The sequence below is a fragment of the Salvia miltiorrhiza genome, chromosome 6 (genome assembly GCF_028751815.1).
Source record: "Salvia miltiorrhiza cultivar Shanhuang (shh) chromosome 6, IMPLAD_Smil_shh, whole genome shotgun sequence".
Classification (NCBI taxonomy): domain Eukaryota; kingdom Viridiplantae; phylum Streptophyta; class Magnoliopsida; order Lamiales; family Lamiaceae; genus Salvia; species Salvia miltiorrhiza.
The window spans coordinates 578,634-602,512 of record NC_080392.1 but is presented as its reverse complement, the minus strand read 5'-3'; the positions used below and the strand labels follow the sequence as shown (position 1 = coordinate 602,512).

General features: G+C 36.2%; 4 protein-coding genes across 4 annotated transcripts; 1 reads left to right on the top strand and 3 right to left on the bottom strand.

The window, feature by feature from the left end:
- Nucleotides 1–2,390: 2,390 nt before the first annotated feature.
- LOC130987624 (eukaryotic translation initiation factor-like) lies at nucleotides 2,391–8,325 on the bottom strand. The gene is made up of 9 exons (XM_057911222.1): nucleotides 7,862–8,325; nucleotides 6,502–6,576; nucleotides 5,997–6,089; nucleotides 5,600–5,815; nucleotides 4,993–5,084; nucleotides 4,571–4,658; nucleotides 4,128–4,478; nucleotides 3,769–4,011; nucleotides 2,391–3,684 (listed from the first exon to the last, which is right to left on the bottom strand). Exons 1-9 carry the CDS (start codon nucleotides 8,021–8,023, stop codon nucleotides 2,668–2,670), a joined length of 2,337 nt encoding a protein of 778 aa, XP_057767205.1. The 5' UTR covers nucleotides 8,024–8,325; the 3' UTR covers nucleotides 2,391–2,667.
- An 802-nt stretch (nucleotides 8,326–9,127) lies between these two features.
- On the top strand, nucleotides 9,128–12,307 carry LOC130987623 (translation initiation factor IF3-4, chloroplastic). Its single transcript, XM_057911221.1, has 9 exons — nucleotides 9,128–9,520; nucleotides 9,638–9,677; nucleotides 9,755–9,814; nucleotides 10,062–10,114; nucleotides 10,613–10,668; nucleotides 10,768–10,801; nucleotides 11,202–11,274; nucleotides 11,366–11,458; nucleotides 11,901–12,307. Exons 1-9 carry the CDS (start codon nucleotides 9,279–9,281, stop codon nucleotides 12,045–12,047), a joined length of 798 nt encoding a protein of 265 aa, XP_057767204.1. The 5' UTR covers nucleotides 9,128–9,278; the 3' UTR covers nucleotides 12,048–12,307.
- A 380-nt stretch (nucleotides 12,308–12,687) lies between these two features.
- On the bottom strand, nucleotides 12,688–15,135 carry LOC130987622 (pentatricopeptide repeat-containing protein At4g30700). Its single transcript, XM_057911220.1, has one exon. The coding sequence runs from the start codon at nucleotides 15,066–15,068 to the stop codon at nucleotides 12,711–12,713; it is 2,358 nt and encodes a 785-aa protein (XP_057767203.1). The 5' UTR covers nucleotides 15,069–15,135; the 3' UTR covers nucleotides 12,688–12,710.
- Nucleotides 15,136–19,308: 4,173 nt separating this feature from the next.
- Nucleotides 19,309–20,859, bottom strand: LOC130987621 (F-box/kelch-repeat protein At3g23880-like). The gene is made up of 2 exons (XM_057911219.1): nucleotides 20,329–20,859; nucleotides 19,309–19,837 (listed from the first exon to the last, which is right to left on the bottom strand). The coding sequence occupies exons 1-2, from the start codon at nucleotides 20,855–20,857 to the stop codon at nucleotides 19,398–19,400; spliced, it is 969 nt and encodes a 322-aa protein (XP_057767202.1). The 5' UTR covers nucleotides 20,858–20,859; the 3' UTR covers nucleotides 19,309–19,397.
- Between the last annotated feature and the right edge of the window lie 3,020 nt (nucleotides 20,860–23,879).

The window sequence follows — 23,879 nt, the reverse complement described above, 5'->3', positions numbered from 1 at the left end:
ATAAGTTAGCTAAACTCAAATACGAATACTTACATTTTGAGTTGGAATTATTCATACCGCTTCACAAGTACAATGCATGTCGGCAGCTGCGTTTTATGCTTCGATAGGGATTGATTTGACACAATTATTATTTTTGGTATTTACAAAAAATAAGTCATAGGTATTTTCTTTTAGTACACAGTGTCACGTATTTTTCTTATCTTCTATCATTATAAAATACCTTTTATTTGCATAAAAATTATCTCAGATTCAATTTCAACCACACATTTTATATAATGGTGAGACCATTTTTTCACTACATAAAAAATACCACTCATTTTATTAACACTTGTATCTAAAAAAATGTCTTATGTTCAGTCTTTTTTACTAGTATAACTATAAAGAGAATAGTACTCCACCTGTTCATAAAAAAATGAAACACAAATACTGGTTTTGGCATCAACGAAAAATGGGTCACATTCACGTATAGTACATATGCTACGTATTTTTCTTATCTTTTATTTTTACAAATTTAACAAAAAAAAAAACCTCGAATTCAATTCCAACTACTCATTTCGTACGATGAAGAGATAATTTTTCCATTATATAAAAAGGAATCATCCGTTTTATTAAAAATTGCGTCAGAAAAATATGTCACATTTTTCGTGAACGGAATGAGTATTATATATGGTTAGAAATTGTGAACCATCTTTTTAAAAATATAATAAAAACAACCTTATATAATAAATTGCTATATAGACAGCTAAACTTTCCTTAATTATACAAACTTTTCTGCTAATGAAAATAGACATAGATTAAATTATGATAAATTTATAAAGTATGAGTATTATAAATATTATTAATAGTAGAGAATTCTTTTTGGGTAGGTGGATATTTGGTTCATTTTAAATAATTCAACCACAATAAAGTGCTATAAAAGTGCATGTGGAAAGATAAATAAATAGAGTTGATGTGTGGCAAATATAATTACAGCTCATTTATCTGATTTTTCCACAGCACATGATTTTCTCTCTCTACTGTCAACTATATATACATATATAGATATATCTCTACTAACTACAGCAGTAAAATACTATCTCATAGCTCAATTGATCAAGAGAAAGGAAAAAAACGATCGAAGATGTCGGGAAGATGCGAACTATTCTGTGCGATCGTGCTCGCGATCTTAATCCCACCTCTCGGTGTTTGCCTCCGCCATGGCTGCTGCACCGTAAGCTCTCCTTTTTCTGCAAAAATTAATTAAAAATACGACCTTTTCTGGTTCGCGATTGGCTTACAATTAATTTATGCCTCTGTTTATGCAGATGGAGTTCTTCATCTGCTTGCTTCTGACTATATTGGGATACATTCCTGGAATCATCTACGCTCTCTACGCCATCATCTTCATCGATCAAGAGGGATTCCGTCGGGATTACTATCAGCAGCTTGAGTAGAGTACTGCTTCCTCTTTGCCCTAGTTTCTCTCTGTGGTTTATGTTTGCGATCGTCGATGTTTGAATGTTGTGTTTTGTGATTTGATATTGTAATTGTGGATCTGTTTTGGGTAATTTGTACTGCTCTGACTCCCAGAGTTTGAATTTTTCTGGTTTTGAATTGGAGTTAATTGATGAAACTAGGGCTTTTCTTCCCCCATTTTGTGTTGATGCTGATTTTAGCATCTTGGTGAATTGGGTAAATCTTGTTTTGATCATTTTTCTAGATGCTAAATTGAGTGAGTTTATAATAACAAATCTAGCTAAAGCATTTTCGAGAAATGCATAATTGTGCTTAAGTAATGCAAATCTACATGAACATATATGAAACCTTTATTGAATATCCCATTTTGCCACGAAGCTTGAACAGCTTTTCTTTTCGGATTGTCCTGCAAAGCCTGAGGAGCTTTCTTGTACGGCAAAAAATTTATCTTTTATTATCTTTTTACTTTTTCACTTACCACATTTAATACATAAGATACCAATTTCTTAAAATTCGTGGCGAAAAGAACTTTCTTATAGCTCGTGCTGAAAAAAAGTTGTTCAAGTTTCGTGGGAGGGATGGGTATTATTATTTTCTGCTGAAAAAGAATGCTGGAGGAGTGAATGTATATAGTGAAATATTGTTTCAGATGATCCAAATAGAATATATAAATGAGCTCAATGTCTTATTTCTGACATTAAAATGATGTTATTTTAGTGGGCTACCCAATAATACAACTTTTTGTTAAAATTCAGCTCAATTTCTTTACAATTCCGTCACAGAAAATCGAACCTCACTAAACTATAATTACACTAAAACTCTATATTAATCAGATATAATAAATACATTAAATTTTGTAAAACAACACATTTTTATATTATAAGGAAGAAAAAAAACCCGAGAGAGAATAATCTTCGACAAACTCGCAAGGAAAATAGTATCTTGAAATAAAATTAAATTATGATCTCACAAAATTAGCAAAATTTAACATGACGAAGTAAACAATTTGAAAAAAACTAATACAAAACAAGAGGACTCTGAAATCCTTCATTCTCGAGCAATTATGGCCTCTGATTAGCCACAATGCACAACCAACCAAAATCTCTTTAAATAAAAACTAACTTTTCCTCTCTATTAATACACTACTAGACCTCAATACAGCCAACCAACATCACCTGTTCTTCGCCGTCTCACCGAAGCACCAAGCCAGCTCTAGAGCAGGCTCTCGCAGGCGGCAACGTCGGACGCCTGTGCATCCAGCAACTGCTTCCCGGCCGGGTCGGAGCTCACAATCTTCATAACAGCAGCAAAGACTGCCTTCTGGTAGTAGTCGTCGCCCACCTTTTCCACGACCTCCCTCACGACCTTGAAGTCCAGCCCCCCTGTCAAGACAAGTTTCCCGATAATCTCACCAAAATTAGCCGGCGCTTTTGGTAAATCGATGGCCAGATCTTCCAGTAGCGCTGCATAGCCGATACACCCTGTTCCGATGTCATCTGCATTGAGAACCTTCTTGTCAAACAAGTAGTCCACGAGTTTAGCAACTGGTTCAACACAAGGGGGGGCTTTCTCCAATCCGAGCGATATAGCTTCTTTGACAAATTCAGAATGATAAGCAGGGGACTTCAGTTCTAGAACACATTCCAATGCTTCATCCAGAAGTCTGATACTAAAGTATTCCTCCATCAGCGATTTCGTCTTCCTCTTGAACTCGTCGGGGCTCAATTTTGCAGTTGGAGGCAGCGGCTTCTCAGCAACTGGAGCCTGTCTAATTGGTGCGGGTGCTTGAGATACAGGGTCCACAATAGGAGCACGAGCAGGCACACCCGTGCCCTGCAAGAGGGCACTAGTTTTGCTACCCATGAAGCCACCGGTACCTTGAGGTAGGAATCGCGGGTTCACAGATTGTGTCTTCCCTACCACTGGAGGCTGAGCACGTGCAGGAGACTGAGTGATTGAACCATCGCCTCTAGGCATATTTCGAGATCTAGCAATCTCCCAATTGTCATTATCCATTCCAGGCATGCCGGGCATCTTCCTTGCTCCTGGCATCCCTGGCATCATACCACCTGTACCAGGCCGATTCATTGGAAAGCCAGCAGGAGAGAGACTCCCTTGACCCCCAGCTGCCATCGCTCTACTGTTTCTCATACCAGCAGTAGCACCTGGACGTAACCCCAGATTCTTTTCAGCTTCCGAGTGTATCTCAGTAATGGTTTTGGCTTTTACCTGGTAAATCACATCACACAAACCCCGTAAGATATAACCAAGGAAAATATGCAAGAAGAGAATATAATAAGCTATGAAAGCTACCTCTTCGCGCCTTGGTACCCAGTTGTTCGCACGCATATCTAGAACATCACGTATCATAAACCTAAGCCGTGCAGCCAGTTGAGGGTGTGCTCCCAACTCCTTCAAGCGATTGAAATATGTATCATTAATACGCTTTGATTTTTGGTTCTCATCAAGCTGTTTCCCAATTGTGTTAAAGAACTGACATATGGCCTCAACATTCTCCTCTTCCGGACAACTTGAACTGTCCTGTCCCAAGAGTTCCTGCTCAAAAAATAAAATAAAATCATGTCACGGATAATAAAGAGGAAAAAGGTAAGACTTCTGCAATAAAAAGAACAGTAAGGGCATGCACAGAAGATGAGATGGAAAAAGGGAACCTGAACTATGTGATGAACAATCCTCTCAGGAACCATCTTCTGTTTCAGAAGTTCTCCAATTAAGCGGATATTTCCAAGAGTTCGAAGTTTTAATAACCTCTCCTTATCCCTTCTCTCTGATTCTTGCTCAGGAGCAGTCATCTGTCTGGCCTCTTCCCTCAATTTGTCGGCACCTTCAAATGCCTCCTGGCAGATATTCAAGAGAATTCGCTTAAATGTAATCTCTTTACCACCGGGCTCATCTGATGGGAATGGAGGAAGCTTTGCATTGAGGTCTGAACAGAGCAAAGCATACATGGGGCAAAATGTTGGCTCCAACACAGCCTTGTCAAATATCAATGAGATAACTCCCTGACGACACAAAAAAAAAAAAAAAAAGCTCTTAGAGATGAACAAATAATGGTTTACAAAACAACCAGCATCCATTTTCCAGGATCTTTTACCTTCAAAATATCAGCTGTAGTTATCCCAGAGTCTATTAATTGACCCTTCAGAAGATCAAATTTCTCAGGAGTCAGCTTGTTCAATATACTGCATGGAAGACACAGTGATAAGCACAACTTATACATTACAAGAATTTACACTGTAGCCTCTGCAAAAACAATCCATTGACAATTCAAAAGTGTGTTGGCTGGTCATTCAAAAAATCCAACTCAAAACACCAGTATTTCCAGTATTGTATCTCAAAGCAAAGCTTTGACAAACTCTAAGCACAACATGGGTAAGAGCATAAGATTGCATAAAGAACACTTCAAGGCTAAAGGATAAATAGCACAACCCTCAAGGACAAGTGTAGATGGAAAGCTTCTAATAAACCATGGCAACATACATGTACTAGATATAACATATACAAAATAGGTTTTACCCCTTCACTGTTTTCAGAACACGGTCCTCTTCAGATAGATTTCCCCTTCGAGCAGACCAGGGTGCATCAGCCTTGATTAGAGTCTGTGCAACCTGTTTCAGAGACAACACAGGAATATGATCAATTTACACAGAAAGAACCAAACACTACGGAAAAGCATCTGATTGAATTATACTAGCATGATCTCTCTCTGTTTCCCTTATCATCACACCCAGCATAATTAACTGGGGCTTAATGGAAGAGAAAATAGGAAGATATCGCTGATATTCCTTGAGCTTTTTAGCCTACAAACCCTTGGACACTATCAGGAGGCCAGGGTATACATGAGGGATCTACAGATTATATACATGGCCTAAAAGAGTGTAAAGACAAGAAACAAAGACCACTAAGAATACTCTTCTTATAACCTCTTCATATAACCATCACAAACTACCCTTAGAGAAATAAAACAAACTACAGATCACATTAGCATGAACATGAGCTTGTTAGCCTGGTGAAGTACTTCAAAATTTAGATACGATTCAGGACCAGGTGCGGTTAGATCAAAAATACCATGTATTGTTGTATTAGCATACAATACACTGTAAAATTATCAGAGGTAACTTACCCCTTGGTTTGAAGATATCTGTGATCTGGCAAACTGTGAGTTAGTTTGATCTTGTTTATTGTACAGGTTTGCATCTTGTTGCCACCTGCCACCAATGTCTCTGTCTCTTACTGACTCCCAGGATCTCTCCTCTGCAGGAGCAGGCAATTGTGTAGAACGATTACGCCAGTCACGGTTGTCCAGCTCAGAATAGCGGCTCTGGAGTTGATCTGGAAGCTATATAAAAATTAAAAAGAAAAAATTGTAACGTTATCAAGGAAAACAAATTTCCAAAGCTAAATAATGAATTGTAATTATATTCCAACATTATGCAATAATTATATCAAGATATAGTTTCAATAGGACAAGTAAGTATCAAATGAGGTAAAGTGATTATCAGATTCCTTATGAAACTTACATTGCTTTCTCCACGACTCCAGCTCACATCTGTACCAAACTCAGCTTCAACTTCTTGTTTAACTTTGAGAATTCTCTCTGGGATGGTCACCGCCTATAGAAGAATATCAAGCAAGAGAGCAAACTGTTGATTTCAATACAGAAAATCAGAAACTGTAAGATCATCCTCCCATCCCATTTTAGTATAGCTGATTTAAGGTGAGTAGTGTGTTAGCTTCAAATAAACTAGATTATATATCTACTACAATAGTACAATCCATCAAATTGTGTGCATCTCTATTCCTGAATAGGTAATGACAGACTTGAAATCATCTATGGACTGGAAAAAGAGTGGACATGTCAAGAAACAGGAGATGAAAATCATTTTCCTTCTAAATTAGAGATATTAAATCTTGTACTATTGTTGAAATGAATGGATAAACATGTGAAATGTGTTTATGAGAAACCGTCACAAACTAGCAATAGTTTATTTACTCAAGCACAAGGACACCGAGAAGAAGCCCTACCTCCCTTAGCTGAAGTAACAGATCTCTAGTGTAACGGATCCGCTCGTGACCCTCATCAAATCGAGATTCTCCAGTCTGTAATACATATCAAAAGAATGAAAGCTTGCATTAAGACAAATAACAAGTATGATAATTTCCTGTTATCCACAATTTCCTCTAGAGTACCTGTTAGTTTACATGGAAAATTGGCTCCTAAGAGAACCAAAAGAATAATAATGGAGAGAAAAAATGACTAAATCACAGAACCCTAGAACAAGTATGAACAAATAACATTGTGGAGTTGGGCTAAGAGACAAATAATCAAGAAAGGTTGTACAAAAATGACCCACCAATATGTAGAATTACACCTCTAGTAGCTAAGTCAAGGTAAGATAATTGCAAGAAGCCACAGAGTAAGAGAGCTGCTTTCACAAAATTCAATGTCACAAGCTGGGAAACAAAAAGTTCAGCAAGAGATTCTCAACAAACTGATATGATTCGCTTGCTTTCCAAACTGATGATTGTGAATGGAATCAGTTGCACCCTTTCCATACAGACATTCGTGCAACTGCCCAAAAAATCCAATTACATGACAAAACACTGATAGCATGCATACAGTAAGTCAATTGAAAATTGCACCTCCAGTTACCCATTGTTTTAGCCCCATATATCTACATAAATTATTCAACTTGTGAGAAAAGCCAAAGATCAGCAAGTCAAGACTACCAACTGAACTTTCACCACTAATGAATATACGAAATTAGATATTCTAAACAACTTATATGATTTTCCTTTCTAAAGAAAAAGCAAAAAACGGAACTTTAATCTCTTTGTTGAATATCCAAACTTTCAGGAAAAATACAAGAGTAATGAGATTCCTTGGAAATAAATACACCAAAATTTTGTCCAGTGTAATTCTCAGAAGAGGAAATTAATTGAAACCGCCGGGACAAGCATCCAATATAAACCGTTCCTAACAATTCAGGGACATATTTTCTTAAATTAACTAAATTAAACGTAATCTTGGAGAAAAATCTCATCAAATGTATTACAAAAAGCAAGATCATCAACTGATTACCTCAATGTACACTCACAGAGTTTTAAAGAATAAAAATAATCTTTTGCCTAATTAATTCAATTAGCTAATGCTGAAATCTAAAAAGTTAAAAAAAAAAAATACCGACAGATTTAGATACAACAACACTAAAATACACTAATTCCGAATCGGGAAAAGACACTAGAACAACAACAGAGCAGACTAATAATCACGCATAAAGCTGTAGATGCACTACAAATCATAAATTTAATAAATCGACCTAAACGATCTTGAAATAAATCGAGAAAACCTAGATCTGACACCGAATTGCAAAAAATCGCCGACCTTGAAGGAAGGGAGCGAAGAAGCAGCACCGCCATGGGGACGCAGCAGGGGGAGATCGGAATTCGCCGCCGCAGATGAATCAAAGCGTGGGCCGAATACTCTGCTTCCGCCGCGAGTGCCGCCACCTGGTCTCAAGCTCAAAACCGTCTGATCAGCCTGCATAACTCGCAAATCAAAAATCACCGCGCAGTTCAATCCGCCACAAAGCTTTTCGAAGTGGTATCTATATATGCGTATATATAGATATTTTTTTTATTCTGACGTATATATAGATGTATATACGTGAAGATATAGGGGATAAAAGAAGAGATAGGAAAGGGATTATTAGAGAGAGAATTATTGCTTTTCCTCTCTCTATTTGGGAGAAGGAGAGGAGATGGCAATGGAGTGAGGTGGTTTATATATATATATGTGTGTATATATGTAGACACAGAGTGGCGATGTACAGAGCAAAACCCTTATTTTTGGTGGAAGATTGGGTTGGATTTTTTGGAGGGTATTATTGGAATTATGGATTCATTATTGCATAAGATCTTTGCCACTATATTAGCATATCAAACTTTTTTTTCAATACCCTAAAAAAAAAAAAAACCTTTACTTTCAATTTTTCTCCAAATTAGTATTTTATATTTGTATTAAAATAAATTATTTACATTATATGACATCACTCACAAGTCACAAGTCATATAATTCAAATTATTTACTATCCATTGAGATAGAAAACTTGAAAATTAATCACAATGGCCATTTTCCTTCTACATAATTTTTTTTTTAAATTAACCATTAATTTTTTAATCGTGGATTCGAATTTTTGAACTTGGACAGCAGTAGGAGATCGAGGTGGGGATTCGCTAGATGCTCCAACAGCTCGTGGCCTCTAAATTGAGCGATGGTGAAGGGAACGTTGTCGTTGTTGTAGTCGATGAATTCGCCCCCTCTGTCGCCATCGTCTTTTATCACTGCCTACTGCCATCGCCATCGCACAGTCCCACAGAGATTCGGCCCTAGTCACGCCGGTCGAGAGAAAGAGAGGGGGGAAGCGTTGTCGCCAGAAAGAGATAAGAAAGGAAGATAGATGAGAGAGACACAATTGTGTATGATAGAGATAAATTTATCTTCTTTCACAAAAATTAATTAATTTTTAAACTTTTTAACGTACGATAATATTAAAAACATAGAAACTTACTAAAGGGAAGTTTAAAATATAAAAAAGCTCAATAAGTATAAGTACATAAAACCAATACAAAAGTAAAAGATTCTACTAATTTCGACCTTGCTAAAAAACATAATCAAAAGTGACTTGGAAAAATCCCTCCAAATTTCTCTGGATAAGATAATAATCAGCTGCTGCATGTCTTGGGCTTAAAACTTCTTCACAACCCCCCCTACCCCCAACCCAACCCAACCCCACCCCGCCATGGCTGGTCTGACCAGCACCTTCCACCATCCCTGCAAATCCCAGCTGCCCAAAACCTTCAAACCCTTTTCCATCCACCTCCACACCTTTTCCCTCCGCATCCTCACCCCAAAAACCGCCCGCTGCCCCTCAATTTCCACCACTATCTCCGCCCGCTACGGCGGCGGTGGAGGCGGCAGCGGCGGCTCGCAGCGGAGGTCCAAGCCCAGTGAGGATGAAGCCCTAGACTTCTCTACGGTTAAGTGAGTTGTGAATTTGCGTGGCTTCAAAATAAAGATTTGATTTTTTTTTTTTTTTTTTAATCTGTGTGGTTGCTGATTGCTGATTGTGTGGTGTTAAATCTTTGTGGTTTGGAATAGGTCAGATACTGTTAGGCTTATTGATCAGCAACAGAAGATGGTGAGTGTGTGTGGTTAGTGTTTATGGAGGAAGGTTTAGTTTGCTTCAACTTTATATTGGTTTGTGATCTTGATTAGGTTGGAGTAGTAACAAAAGCTCAGGCTTTTCAAATGGCTGAGGATGCTGAGCTTGACTTGGTATGCTGATTTATTTATCTATTTTTGTAGTGTCTTTTTGAATAATTTCTTGCTAAATTTGTTTCTCTGCCTCCCTCCCTTCATAGTTATGGTTCATCTAGTTTGATTCTTCCAAGATTTCATTTTTGTTTATTTTATTTCATGCTAAATTGTGTTTCTTTAGGGTAGAATGTAATGTGATGAATCAACCACAAGTGTAAGGCTAAGCTCTGATGTTTCTCCTTGCTTCGGGTTTGTATGTTATTAGGTGATATTGTCGCCAGACGCAGAGCCCCCAGTTGTTAGAATTATGGATTACAAGTAAGACATTTGTTGGCCCCTTGTTTTTTTACTTTCTTTTGTTAAGGATGATCTCAGTGATCTTGAACACAAATCTAGTCCTCTCAAGTTAATCATCGACGTGTTTGCCTGGAAGAATGCATCTGATTGTAACAATGATTTTAGAATTTTATATCTAATTGATCCGTAATATAGAATTTCATTGAATAAATCAAGGATATTGCTTTCCTTGTCTTCTGTCAGAAACGGTTTGGTAGATTAGGTAGGATTAGTTTTATGATATCTATCCTGTTCGGTTGGGTGGACACGGCTTGGCATCCAATCTCGAGATAGTGCCACATAGGATTAGTCTTGGCTTATGAATCTTGGTTTTCTCCCTATGACAAAATTAATCTCGGATAGGCTTTGGCTTAACTCAATCTAATATTGGGCCAATTTAATCTCGTGCAACTAAACACCCCATTTATGTTTAGTTTAGTTGTTTCAATACTTACATATTGCTTTATTAAAATTGTGCAGTAAATATAAGTATGAACAGCAGAAGAAGAAGCGAGACCAGCAGAAGAAAAGCTTGGGTAAAGATCTCTTCTTATTTTGTTTCTTTTCTCTCTGTTTTTGCATTAGTCATAAGCAATCAGGACATTGTGTTTCTAAAGTGGTGATGTGAATGGCAGCTACCCGCATGGATATGAAGGAACTAAAGATGGGGTAAGTGATCTCGTTAGACCAGTTTGCTATTATGAAAGCGTCAAGGGCTTTAGCTTCAATTATGTTGATTATCATTTTGCAATCAATTCTAAATTCAACGATGTAGTTTCTGTAACTGTGTGAGGCTTTAAATAGTAGTTCAGCTAATATTTGTAGATAGAAATGGATTTTGCCAACATTCCTTTGGATAAAGGCCCGTGATAAAATTTTACTCGTTAATATCTTTTACCTGCGCACGGATTTCATCATTTCTTTTTCTTTGATGCAAACCTGCAGTAATCATATGCGGGGATGACATCTCGTAGTTTAGAAGATGTTAAACTATGGACTTTGAGTCTCTTCGTCTGCCTGTATGCTTGTTGGCACGCCCGTTTTACTTACATTCTCATACCTTTGTCAGTTATAACATTGATGTTCATGACTATTCCGTGCGTTTGAAAGCAGCAAAGAGATTTTTGGCCAATGGAGACAAGGTTGCTTCAATTCTTTTTTTTTTTCCTGAGAAAAGCAAATGGATTAATTATTGTAGGATCGAATTTTGAAAATTCAATATCATTCCCGCAGGTCAAAATCATAGTAAATTTGAAGGGGCGTGAAAATGAGTTCAGAAATAATGCTATTGAGCTTGTCAGACGGTTTCAAGCTGACGTTGGGGAGGTACTATCAATGACCCTCTCGATTTTAGTGAATATGATTTTACTTATCCAGCAATTTTTGACCATGACTGTTTATTTCATTTTGGAATGAGATGAATATGAGCTCAAAGAGCAAGTTGCTGAGTAGAATTCAAACAAACTCATTCTGCTATCATTTTCACACAACCATTGCACGATAGGAGCTATCTCTATATTTTTAGATATTGTAATAATTTAAGAAGGATCACCAAAATTCCCTTGTTCGTCTGAGAAGAAATTGTGATGTGACCTCGTTAATGAAGTTAGCTCCATTGCCGCTTAGTTGTTGATTTAATTTTCACTCTATAAAATGGATAACTCATGCCGTGCTTTTGGTGTGTCTTTGTGCGTATATATTTGACACACGGTGATGCTAGGTTATGTTATATTGACTTGTTATCTTCAATTCTTCATATCGATCACAGCTGGCGACTGAGGAAGCCAAAAGTTTTAAGGACAGAAACATCTTCATCGTGTTGGTACCAAACAAGGTCGTTGTACAGAAGTCTCAAGAACCACCACCAAAGAAAAAGGATGATGCCGTAGCAAATGAGGTTTCAGCCAACGTTTGAGTGTAATTAGGCGATTTTGTATCCTCACGACGTGAAGTGATCAGGTAGCGTTCACTTCATCCTCTTACGATCCTATGCTCGTGTATGTGTATAGAGATTTAGTGCAAAAACTGTAAAAGAATGGTGTGCCTTAAGTGAAAATGACAATAAACAGTTCTTACAGTTTCTCAGTAGACTTTAGTAGCATAATTTGTCTCACTTTACTGAGATTTTGGGAGTTGTTTATGATTTTGAAATATAATGAAGTTTGTTGATGATGAGTAATAAACTAGGGAAAAGTAGTTAAATCTTCTCTTTCTTTTGTCTTTTGGAAAGTTTTCTTCAGCATTTGGTTTTGATTTTGAAACATACTTCTCATTTTGTGCTCTTTGTTCCGATTTTCGACAAACAGGTGATTAAATCCAATATATACGGCATACATTTATGAGCTCATCAAGACCAAGTTTTCTTTTTGGTCTGTCCCACGAAGCAAGACCAGTTTCTAAAAGTAGCAAAAAATTTACTCTTTATTCACCTTTTCACTTTTTTACCTACCACACTTAACACACAAAATATCAATTTCTTAATTCCCGTGCCGAAAAGAACTTGGTCTTGCTTCATGGGACGGAGGGGAGAGAGTGAAAAATTCTGTAAAACAAAATTTTGAAGGTTTGAACAATTCTGTTACCAATAATCTCCACATGAACACTCACCATGTTGAAAATGATGAAACCTATTAGCATCTCTGACAGTTAATTTCCTGTCACTAATCTTAGACACAAACTTAGTAAAATTATGACAATCTAAACACACCCTAAGATTCTTAATAATCCTAATCTCATCTCCATCTTCACACATCATAAGCCCAAAAGCAATAGCCAGTTTCTCACTATGAAACTTGAGCATCAGCTCCTTCTCCTCCTCCTCCACATCATGCAGTGCCATCACTGTCTCTGCTTGATACCCTTCATCCTTCATCTTCCCCATCACCCGCTCCAGCGTGGCGTAGATCTCCCCCGACTGAGGGTGGGACCGGTCACTCGAAGTGAACACATGCGCGCGCCCCTTCACCTCAATCAAGGTGCACCCGGGCGTCTTCCTCCTCACCACTTGACGCAGAGAAGCAGCCTCTGAGAAGTTGCTATTGGTGGAGTGTATATTCGAGAGCAGAACGTGGTAACCTATGTTCCCCGGCTCCATCTCAAACAGTCGAGCAGAGGCCAGACGCGCTAGCTTGGTGTTCTTGTGAACCATACAGGCGCCTAGCAACGCCCCCCACTGAGCAGGGCCCGGTGCAAAGTGCATCTTGTTGGTAATGAACTCCACGGCCTCCTCCAACCGCCCACCCCGCCCAAGAATGTCCACCATGCACGCGTAGTGCTCGGATTTGGGCTCAAAGCCATGATCATGGATCATGGAACGGAACATTCTTTCACCTTCTTCCACCAAACCGGCATGGCTGCAAGCATACAGAACAGAGAGATGAGTCACGCCCGTTGGGGGGACTCCGGCCTCCTGCATTTCTCGATACAACCTCAGCGCCTCCTTCCCGTCTCCATGAAGGCCGTAGCCAGAGATGATGGCATTCCAAGTCACTGCATTCCTTTCCACCATGGCATCGAATAACTTCCTAGCCTCCTCAACGCTCCCACATTTCATGTACATGTCGATCAAAGCAGTTGATATGTAGATGCTAGGTTCTAAACACTCCTCCTCGATCAAACGATGAAGCCATTTCCCCAACCCTAACACGCCAACCTGAGCGCAAGCCGAGAGAATACTGGTGATGGTGACAGGGTTAGGCCGAATATCGAGCTCCTGCATCTCATGAAAAAGGGATATCGCCTTCTCCGTGTGGCCATTTTGAGCATAACCAGATATCATTGCGTTCCACGACGCTAGAGGCTTGTCGGGTAACTCGTCAAAGAGGCTCCTAGCAAGATGTAGCTCGTTAAGCCGGCTGTAAACCGTTGTCAATGCAGTCGAGACAGGGGAATTCGAGGTGAAACCAGACTTGATACACAAGCCATGGATGGTTTGAGTGAGATCTAAACGGCCAAACGGATGGAAAACCGGAATCAAACCAACTACGCTACTCGAGCTAACTCTGTGCTCCGATGAAAGCAGTTCTTGAAACAGCTGCAGCGACTGCTCAGCTTCACCGTTACACGACAAACCAGATATCATCGCGTTGTAGGCAATCGAATCCGGCCTCCCAATCAGCTCAAACAGCAATCGAGCAGTCGAGACATCTCCACACTTAGAGTACAACGAGACCAAACAAGTAAGCACGTGCTTGTCGAAATGGCAGCCAACCTTGATAGCCAATGCCTGCAGCAGCATCCCATCTCTGAAACGCTGCAGCTCAGCCACCGCGGAGAGCACGACGGCCAAAGTAGTGGAATCAAGCCGCGCAGCTCTCCGAATCATGTCGCCAAACACCGCAAGCGATTCGTCGAAGCGGGAATTCTTCACCAACCCGGAAAGCAACGTGTTCCAGAGAACCGTATCCGGTTCAGGTATTTCGTCGAACACCTTGTGCGCCTGCCTAAACTTGGAAAACCTCGTGTACGCGTCGACTAGAGCGGAGCCCACAAACACATCCGATCCGAACCCGGAAACCACCGCGTGCCCGTGAAGCAAAACCGCGACTTTCGGAGACGCGGGCGACGAGGATCGCGAGAAAGCCGAGATGAGAAAGGAATAAGTGAAATTATCGGGTTTGAGGTGTGATTTTCGGAGTAGAGTGTTGTATAGGGATAGGGAATCGAAGGGGGTGTCTCTGAGGCCTTTGATGAGGGCGTTGTAGAGGAAGAGATCGGGCGCCTGGGCTTTGGCGAAGAGGAGTTTGGCTTGCGCCGGAGCTTTGAAGTCGAGGAGTTTTTGAAGGAATTTGGTGACGACGATGTTGTCGTGGAGGTGGGCGTTGAGGATGAGCTGGGCGTGGGTCTGATTGAGGTGAGAGAGAGCGGTGGAGAGGTTGATCAACTTTAACAACTGGTTTCTATCTCGAGGAGGATGAGATATGGCTCTGCACACCATTGGAGCTGCACACAAATAGCTTAGCTTTTCTTCAGCTCATTTTAACATGCATCTTTTTCACTACTTTTTCTATAATATTAAAGTTCAATTTAAATAATATTTATCAAAATATTTATCAAAATGTAGTAATATATTTATCAAAATAAATATGGAAGTACTAAAATAGATACTCCATTAGTTCACAAAAATAAAATTTAATTTAAGATTAATTGTCTATAAATACACGTACTTACCCAAATTTTGATTTTTGATCAAATCTATTTTTTGGGTCAAAATATACATAAATTTTTATGTTTTTGGAATTTGACATGAGTCGGAAATTCGTCGGCTAATAAATTAATTGTCTGCAGTCCGATGGACAATCCAAAGGTACCGTTGGAAAATTAAAAGGGCAAATTTGAAATATACGTGATGTGCACCTAGTCCACATTCAATATACTCGTATGCTGATGAGATGTAGAACAAACAATTTTAAGACCTTCCCTCGGTTGTCTATGTCATTTGTGGCGATCAAGTTTTAACATAAAATTCAAAAAGAAAAAAATTATATAAAAATGGGTCGTGCAATTTATCTATGCTTGTGTTACGTGGAACAAGCTAAATATTTTTCAAGAATAGTCTCATTGTAAGGTAATAACATTTCACATTAAATTAAAATCACCAGTCAAGCCATGCACCAATCCACAATATTTACAGGAAACTATAATTGCTTGAGCTATTTGTAAGCTAGAGAAGAAAGTTCATAAAATTCAAAATAAGCTTGCAGATGTTAGCCTTGATTTGCTCAGTTGAAAATTTGCACCAACTACTAATGATAAGAAAATGGGTTTCTTTTGTTTCTTAAATGAAGAGCTGATGTTGTCGTCGCCGCCGCTGCCGCTGGAGCAGGTGGAGGAGAAAAGGCAGTAGCAACTGAGACAGAAGGGTACCTATTCTTTAATTCTTTATTTTCCATAATTATTTTTTTAAAAACCCCCAATATGAGGTTTCTTTTGTTTCTTGATGAAATTTGTTTCAAGCTGCAACTGCGCCAACCGGTACCAGTGATTCAATAGTGTTTGTATTCATTTTCGTATTGCATCATTTCTTCATGATTCATGATGAAATTTGTTTCTTGAAGTGATAGTACGTACATGTTGCCGTGGCGCTGTAGGAGGCGCCGCCGCGGCCGGTGGAGGAGGACGCGGGGCTGGTGGAGTAGGCACCGCCGTTGGAGGTGGCGGCGTTCCTCCTCGTCGGGGCTGGTGGGAGACAGGGTTGATTACCAATTTTTTTTTTTTTGAAACATTGAACGAGCTTGTTACTGTACGATTCTTGAACGCTCTAGTTTGATTTGTCCAATTTGAACGCTCTCCATCTCTATCAATTCTTTTTTTGTAATACTAGTTTTGCTCTCATGGGATGCACGATAATAGTTATTTAACTAACTTATTAAAAAATATAAGCAATTTATAATTTTGAAGTTGAATATGTCTTTTTATATTATACAACTATAATAAAATTAGTAATATTTTCATAACTTAAAAGATAACATTAATAATTTTTCTAACTTATACATATGATAGATCTCACTAATAATATAGTTGTTCAAATAAAGATGACTTTTATAGTTATATGTGTGTCAAATCAATGATCAATATCTCAATTAACAACATATTTTATCAACGATCCTTATTAGCTAATTAAAATATCCACCAAAAAATTCATATATTTTTTATTTAAGGTTTCTACTAAGCAATTTTTTTTTCTAAAACTTATTTTTGTATGCATATTAGCAAAAAAAAAATTCTATAACTTTTAATGAATAATTTTTATTCATTAAGAAAATAAGTCTATTTAATTGAGATGGATAGAGTATATTTTATCAATGCGGCGGATGAGGACAATAGAGATGATAAGAAGTTGGATGATTGTTTTGAGCACATCAAAATTTATATTCTTTTTCGGTGTGAATTTATAATTTTTCAGATAAATTTAAAATTAAAATTAATTAATTTTTTTAATGAAATAAATTGAATGGGGAAAATGGCATAAGATAATATCTCAGTTTAAGATTTTTTTTAAGAAAGTAAATTATTTTTTTAATAATTCAATGAAAAATAAAATTATTTAAATTGACATTAATTTTCACATTCTTACTTTCACGCTTCATAAAAAAATCGATCATCTCCATAAATTCAAATTGTAACAACAAATTTAATTGTATTCTAAATTTTTTATACCTGCTCACCTCGTATTTTCTACTGAAAAATTATGAAGTTGATAACAAATGTAGTAAATCTAAATCACCTGTCTTGATTGAGAGCTGCTACTCTATAATGTCCTCAAAATTTTAAAGGTGAAAATTTAATCTTTTATGTTTATGTATGCAAGTGACAAATTACTTTTAATAAACTAAATTTGATTGCATATAATATTAATATTATGAGTTATTTTGTTTAAACAATTATAATTTATAATATTTAGATGTTTTTGGCCCTTCCATACTATTATTAGAGAATATACACTCATATAGTCATATTGAGCAATGAAATTTAATTTTCGATCACCCACCTGAAAAATACAAATTATGGTCATTTTTTACAATTTCGGTCCAAAATATCCTTGACCCCGCGAATCCTACTCTACTCATCCCAACCTCGTACACATGACTCTCCCTTTGTCTCTTAATTGCCCCATGCCCCGTGAATCCTATTCTACCCATCCCAACGCAAATGTTAAATCTGTAATACATACATTTACTAAATACTCCCTCCGTCCCCTAGAAATATGCATGGTTGACCGTGACACGGGTTTTAAGTTATTTGTATTATTGATAGTGAAGAAAGGGTCACACGTCGAGGGTATTATTAAATAGATTATGGGTAAATAGTGTAAGTTAGAAGGGTAAAATTGTAAAAATTATGTGTGAGGTAGTGTCCAAAAATAGAATATGTATAAATTTGAGGGACATACCAAAAAGGAAAGATATGCATAAATATGGGAGACGGAAGGAGTATTTTATTTACATTTACTGAACATGTGTGATAATTTTATACAAAAATATGCTATTGCATATTTTATTCAAAAAAAATATGTATATAATATAATTATTACCTATAAAATATTTAAGTGATTAAAAATTACTAATGCAATAAATTATAGTGTTATGATTATGTTATAATCAATTTGTTGGAATTTTAATTGATGCACAATCATAATGATTGATTAATCTTAAATTTCAAATATTTTGCATATGTTAATCAAATATTCAAGAAATAATAAATAAATAAATATCTTAAAGGCTATTTTAATCATAGATGTTACCAATATAAATATTTTAATAATATTATAAATATTTATTGAATAATTTATTTACATTTATCTGTATGACTAAAAAATATAAAATATTTAAAAGATCAAAAATTCACTAATACTTAAATTGGGGCAATGAAAAATTATAACAAAAAAATATTTCATATAATCTTAAGTAGACGAAAATAAGAACAAACAAAAAAATTTAAAAAATAATTATTTCTAAAAATAGTAAGGTGATTTTGGCAGAAAAATATAACTTACTATTTATGTAAGTGATTGAACTTTTATATATAGAGATTGTACCGATCAAGTTTTTAACATAAAATTCAAAAAGAAAAAAATTATATAAAAATCTCGTGCAATTTATCCATGCTTGTGTTACGTGGAACAAACTAAATATTTTTCAAGAATAGTCTCATTCTAAGGTAACATTTCACATTAAATTAAAATCACCAGTCAAGCCACCATTCCTAAGTATGCTATTTGTAAGAGAAGAAGAAAGTTCATATGCAATAAGTTCATAAAATTTTCAATTTTAGTTATTATTCCCTCGCCATCCCAACGTTTAGTATCCAATTAAGAGAAGAAGTCACTTGGTTGATTTGTCTCCGATTCCAATTTTAGTTATTGCTTCTTTCCTCCCAACTTTTAGCATTCAATTAAGAGTGACACAAATTTTAATAAAATGGTTGGATATATGAGCGGCATACGAATTTTGAGTCATTAGTTGTGCAAAACCAACTTCAATAAACACACATATGTGCTTCATATATGAATATTATATATTAATAGCAAGAAAAAGTAGAATATTTTGTGACAAAAGTTAAGGGTTTGTTCGACCTATTTAAATGAAAAAGAGACTATTTTGTGACAAAAGATGAGAGGATATGTGATACCAAGATTATGATAAATCAAGAAACGTACATGAATTGATGGCAAAAACACAAGAGCAAGCAATATAAGAAAGCAAAACCACAAACTAAAATATACTATAATCCAATCCAAACAAACTAAGAGAATGAGAAAAACAAATTAGAAAGGTAATCGAAGCAAAGTTTGAAGGTAGGGAAAACTTCCTCCATAACAACCTCGAAAAGTAGTATCGTATCTCGAGTCTTGGAGCCACGACGCATGGCTACTCTTCATCACCCAAACCGTGCGCGTCGTGTGACGATCAACGCAACGCACCAAACTAAGACATCCATCTTGTCTTTCCCTCAGGGTCAAGCACACGCCGAGGCCCCCGACGCACGGCAGCTCCGTCGTCGCGAAGCTCTCGGTCTTCAAGTCAAACGACTCGAGGCGAACACCGAACCCAAGTCCCGTCGGCACCAGCCAGTGAATCTTCCCCCACGAAGACGACGCCCCGATCCAATGAATATAAATATCCGAGCCGTGCGTCTCCACTTGCTCCCAACAATTCGTGTTGGAACTATAAACTCGAGCGCCCATGATCATGTGGCCTTCGTCGTCTGATGAAGACAGAATCATATAATATATTATATCTTCTTTTAGATGTTTACGGTTTTATTATAAATAGGAGTTTTTTTTTTATGTTTTATGAGAGTCAAATTGAGAGTTCAAATGTAGAGAGTGGGATTGTTCCCTTCTCGCGGAATCAACAGATTAATCCTTATTGTACGTATTCGTATACAATGGTTATCAACATATTAACGTATACAGTGATTATCAACATATTAACCCTTATTGTACGTATTCCAATATACAGTGGTTATCAACAGATTAACTCTTACTGTACGTATTCCGGTATACAGTGGTTATCAACAGATTAACCCTTACTGTACGTATTCCGGTATACAGTGGTTATCAACAGATTAACCCTTATTGTACGTATTTCTGTATACTTATCAACAGATTAATCCTTATTGTACGTATTCTGGTACAGTGATTATCAACAGAGTTCGTATATTTATACGTATGAAATAATATTTCACGTTTCTACCTGCATCATCGTTGCGCCAACCCACAAACACCTTGTACGCGCAGGTTTCCTCGTCCCAACCAAACCCACATTTTGCGATTCTCTTATGCTCAAGTCGGGGCAGCTCCGCCGAGATTCTGGTGGCCGGGTTCCACAGGAAGATGCGGCCTTCCCCGGCGTCGAGAATGCAGAGCAGCCCGTTGCAGTGGCCGATGACATGTGCCGCCGCCAGATGAGCGTTGGTCGGATCCATATCCATGAGGGCGGGGGTGGACTCGTCCAAGTAGCACCACCACACACAGCATTGGTTGGACTCTCCTCGGGCGTTGAAGACGACTCTCTCGTGGCCGTGCGCCGCCGCCGTGTTTCTTGCTTTCTTCGCGTGTTTGTCGATGAAAAATCCGCTGTCGATCAGAGACCGCCATGATTTCGAGACGCATCGGAATCTCAACACGGATTTCACCTCCGCCACACGACACAGTATCTCTGGGATCAAATCTTCAACAACTTCTTCGCCTGACAGCACCCTTTGCTTCTTCAAATTATTCATCTAATTAATCAAAACCCCAATTCAAGGAGAATTTAGGATTCGCGATAATGGGATGTATCGTTCCTCCTCCTAACCCTAACCCTGTTTATATAATAACATTGGGGATGAGAACAGGTTGGGAAGCTGCTTTTACCAAATCCTAATGGGACTCCTTCTCGAAACAATTTGGATAAGTATGAATTAATGGGTTAGGGAGATTTATCTTATCTTATCGGGCTTGGATAAGTATGAATTTGGCGAAGACGAGTTTGGCTTGCGCCGGAGCTCTGAAGTCGAGGAGTTTTTGAAGGAATTTGGTGACGACGGTGTTGTCGTGGAGGTGGCCGTTGAGGTGAGAGAGAGCGGTGGAGAGGTTGATCAACTTTAACAACTGGTTTCTATCTCGAGGAGGATGAGATATGGCTCTGCACACCATTGGAGTTGCACACAAATAGCTTAGTTTTTTTTTTCCAACTCATTTTAACATGCATCTTCTTCGCTGCTTTCTCTAATATTAAAGTTTAATTAAATAAAATGGTTACTAATTTTCAGTAAATTCTAACTTTTTTCATTGCCTTCAATTTTTTTAAAAAAAATACATCACTTTTTGATTATTTTTTTTTTGTATTTTTTTCCCATAGAATTTTTTCATTACCTTCAAAAAAAATTAAAAAAATACATCACTTTTTGATTTTTTTTTTGGTATCTTTTTTCCCATGAATATGAAATACAATCAAATGGATGTTAATTTTATGGCTTTTGACTTAGGCTAATTTTATGGCTTTTGACTTATTTTGATATTTAAACATGAGGAATTTTCAATTCACAGATTCATCGACTTTATTATGCCACCTTTATTATCCGTCATGTATAAGTATAAAAAAATCTAAGTCAAAAGTTCTAAAATCAGCTTCTATTTGAGTATTTCATACCCGTGGAAAAATCAGAAAAAAAATAGTTTAACTTAAGGAATTTTGATTTTGATAAAAATAAATTGAATTTAATGTTTTTTTAGCCCTTAATATGGAATGTTGTTATGTTGAACCGTAACTTAGAAAGGTAATGTAGCAAACCTATATATGGGCTGTAACTAGACGGCAAATGTAGCAATTTGTCAAAATAAATATGGAAGTACTAAAATAGATACTCCATTAGTTCACAAAAAAAAAAAATAATAATTTATTATTCACCGTCGTCCATAAAAATATGTAATAATTTATATTTAATGACCTATTTTTAGTAATAATTTAATTAATTTATGGGTCCTTTAATCTAATCATTAACTTGTGTTGTGTTACATGAAACAGACTAAATATTTTTCAAGAATAGTCTCATTCTAAGGCACTGGAGGATCCCGGGGGCAGGGGTGCTGAAAAAGCCCCTCCCAATTTTTGATTTATATATATATATATATATATATATATATATATATATATATATATATATATATTATTTTATTTAATATCTAGATTATACATATATTTTTTTTTTGTTATAATTTTTTCTATTGATGTAATTTATCAAATTTTCAGAGTTTTTATCATATACTAGTTCTTATTTAAAATGAAATTGTAGCTTAACACTATCTTATATGACCATTGTTGCATGTCTATTTAACGAAATATGTAACAACATATTTTTGTCTAAAATGATCATAAAATGTTCAGTTAATGTATATACAATATTTAGTTACCTGTATATTTAATAAAACATGTAATTACATATTTTTGTTTAAAATGATCATAAAATATTTTCAGATCGTATATACAATATTCATTTACATGTTTATTTAATGAAATATCTAATCACATATTTTTGTCTAAAATGATCATAAAATCTTCAATTAATTTATACACAATATTTAGTAAGCCTAAATAAAATTATTAAAATATTAACATTGATCAAGATTTATGATTTTATATAGATTTTTACAAATTTATTTATTTATTCTTTTTTCTTTCATGAACATTCAGTTAGCAAGGAGTATGAAATAAATAAACATTTAAGATTAACCAAGCCACTATAGTTGTGTATCCATTATAATAGCACTTTTTTTTAAAAACAAAATCACTTATAATTTCGGTTGGAAAGTTTAATTGTTTGTTGGTCGAATTTTGATCGAATTAATTTATTTATTCAATGCATAAAAAATACTTACAATATCATGATCCTTGATCATCTATTTTAGGATAATTTTTGTTAGGTTGTATTTGTTATTATTTTATCGAAATACAAATTTTAAAATTAAGATATATATATTCATTAAATATAAAAAAGTGTTGTGCCCAAAAATAACACCTTGCAACAGAAAGTAACAAGAACACGAGAAAAAGTGTTGAAATGTAGAAGTTTGTATTGATTTTAAAGCTTTGAGAACAAGTAAACAATAATCGTCGATCCTTTTACACTAGGGTTTTATATATTTATAGGCAAAGTATTAAGAATTCTAGTAATAAAATTACTCATATTTGAGTTATAATCGGATTATATTTCTTCATGCTAATCTTCATATATTCATCGTAATCTTGATTTTCTGACTTAATTGGACGAGGATGTTGGATTCTTTTAGGATAAGACCATCTCCGTGAAATTAGGCTCGTCTTGTTGAGGACACCGCTGTTTGGAGTCGAGAAGGGAAATAGATATAATATACGTACTAACACACACACACACACATATATGTATATATTTTAGTACTGTATATATTTCAACAGACATTTTGTACGAGTTCTTTTAATATAATGTGTATATATTGTATCATCTTTCATATAGATTTGGACGAAATTAAAATTTAGGGAAAATTTTTGAATGAGCTAAAGTTTATGTATTTATATTACAACTTTATATAGTTGAAAAAAATATCAAAATTCACTCATAATTTGTGAATTTACATTCAATTAACGCCTCAAAAAAATGTTGTGAAATGCAAATCATTAAAAAAGTAGTTAGAAGTTTCAAAAACCCTTTGAAGAGTAGAAAATTTGAAAGAAAAATATCTAGATATTTTGGTGAAAATTTTAAATAGATAATAATCATCATTAGA

Bases quoted from the DNA above. Each gene is read 5' to 3' on its own strand.
- LOC130987621 (XM_057911219.1), bottom strand. From the start codon at position 20,857: ATGAATAATTTGAAGAAGCAAAGGGTGCTGTCAGGCGAAGAAGTTGTT. The intron at 19,838-20,328 runs GTAGAAACGTGA...TGTCTTCATCAG, and splicing joins TTGGCGCAACGATGATGCAG to ACGACGAAGGCCACATGATC.
- LOC130987624 (XM_057911222.1), bottom strand. From the start codon at position 8,023: ATGCAGGCTGATCAGACGGTTTTGAGCTTGAGACCAGGTGGCGGCACT. The intron at 6,090-6,501 runs GTAGGGCTTCTT...ATTCTTCTATAG, and splicing joins TGTTACTTCAGCTAAGGGAG to GCGGTGACCATCCCAGAGAG. The intron at 5,816-5,996 runs GTAAGTTTCATA...ATTTTTATATAG, and splicing joins GGAGTCGTGGAGAAAGCAAT to CTTCCAGATCAACTCCAGAG.
- LOC130987623 (XM_057911221.1), top strand. From the start codon at position 9,279: ATGGCTGGTCTGACCAGCACCTTCCACCATCCCTGCAAATCCCAGCTG. The intron at 9,815-10,061 runs GTATGCTGATTT...GTATGTTATTAG, and splicing joins AGGATGCTGAGCTTGACTTG to GTGATATTGTCGCCAGACGC. The intron at 10,802-11,201 runs GTAAGTGATCTC...TACCTTTGTCAG, and splicing joins ATGAAGGAACTAAAGATGGG to TTATAACATTGATGTTCATG.
- LOC130987622 (XM_057911220.1), bottom strand. From the start codon at position 15,068: ATGGTGTGCAGAGCCATATCTCATCCTCCTCGAGATAGAAACCAGTTG.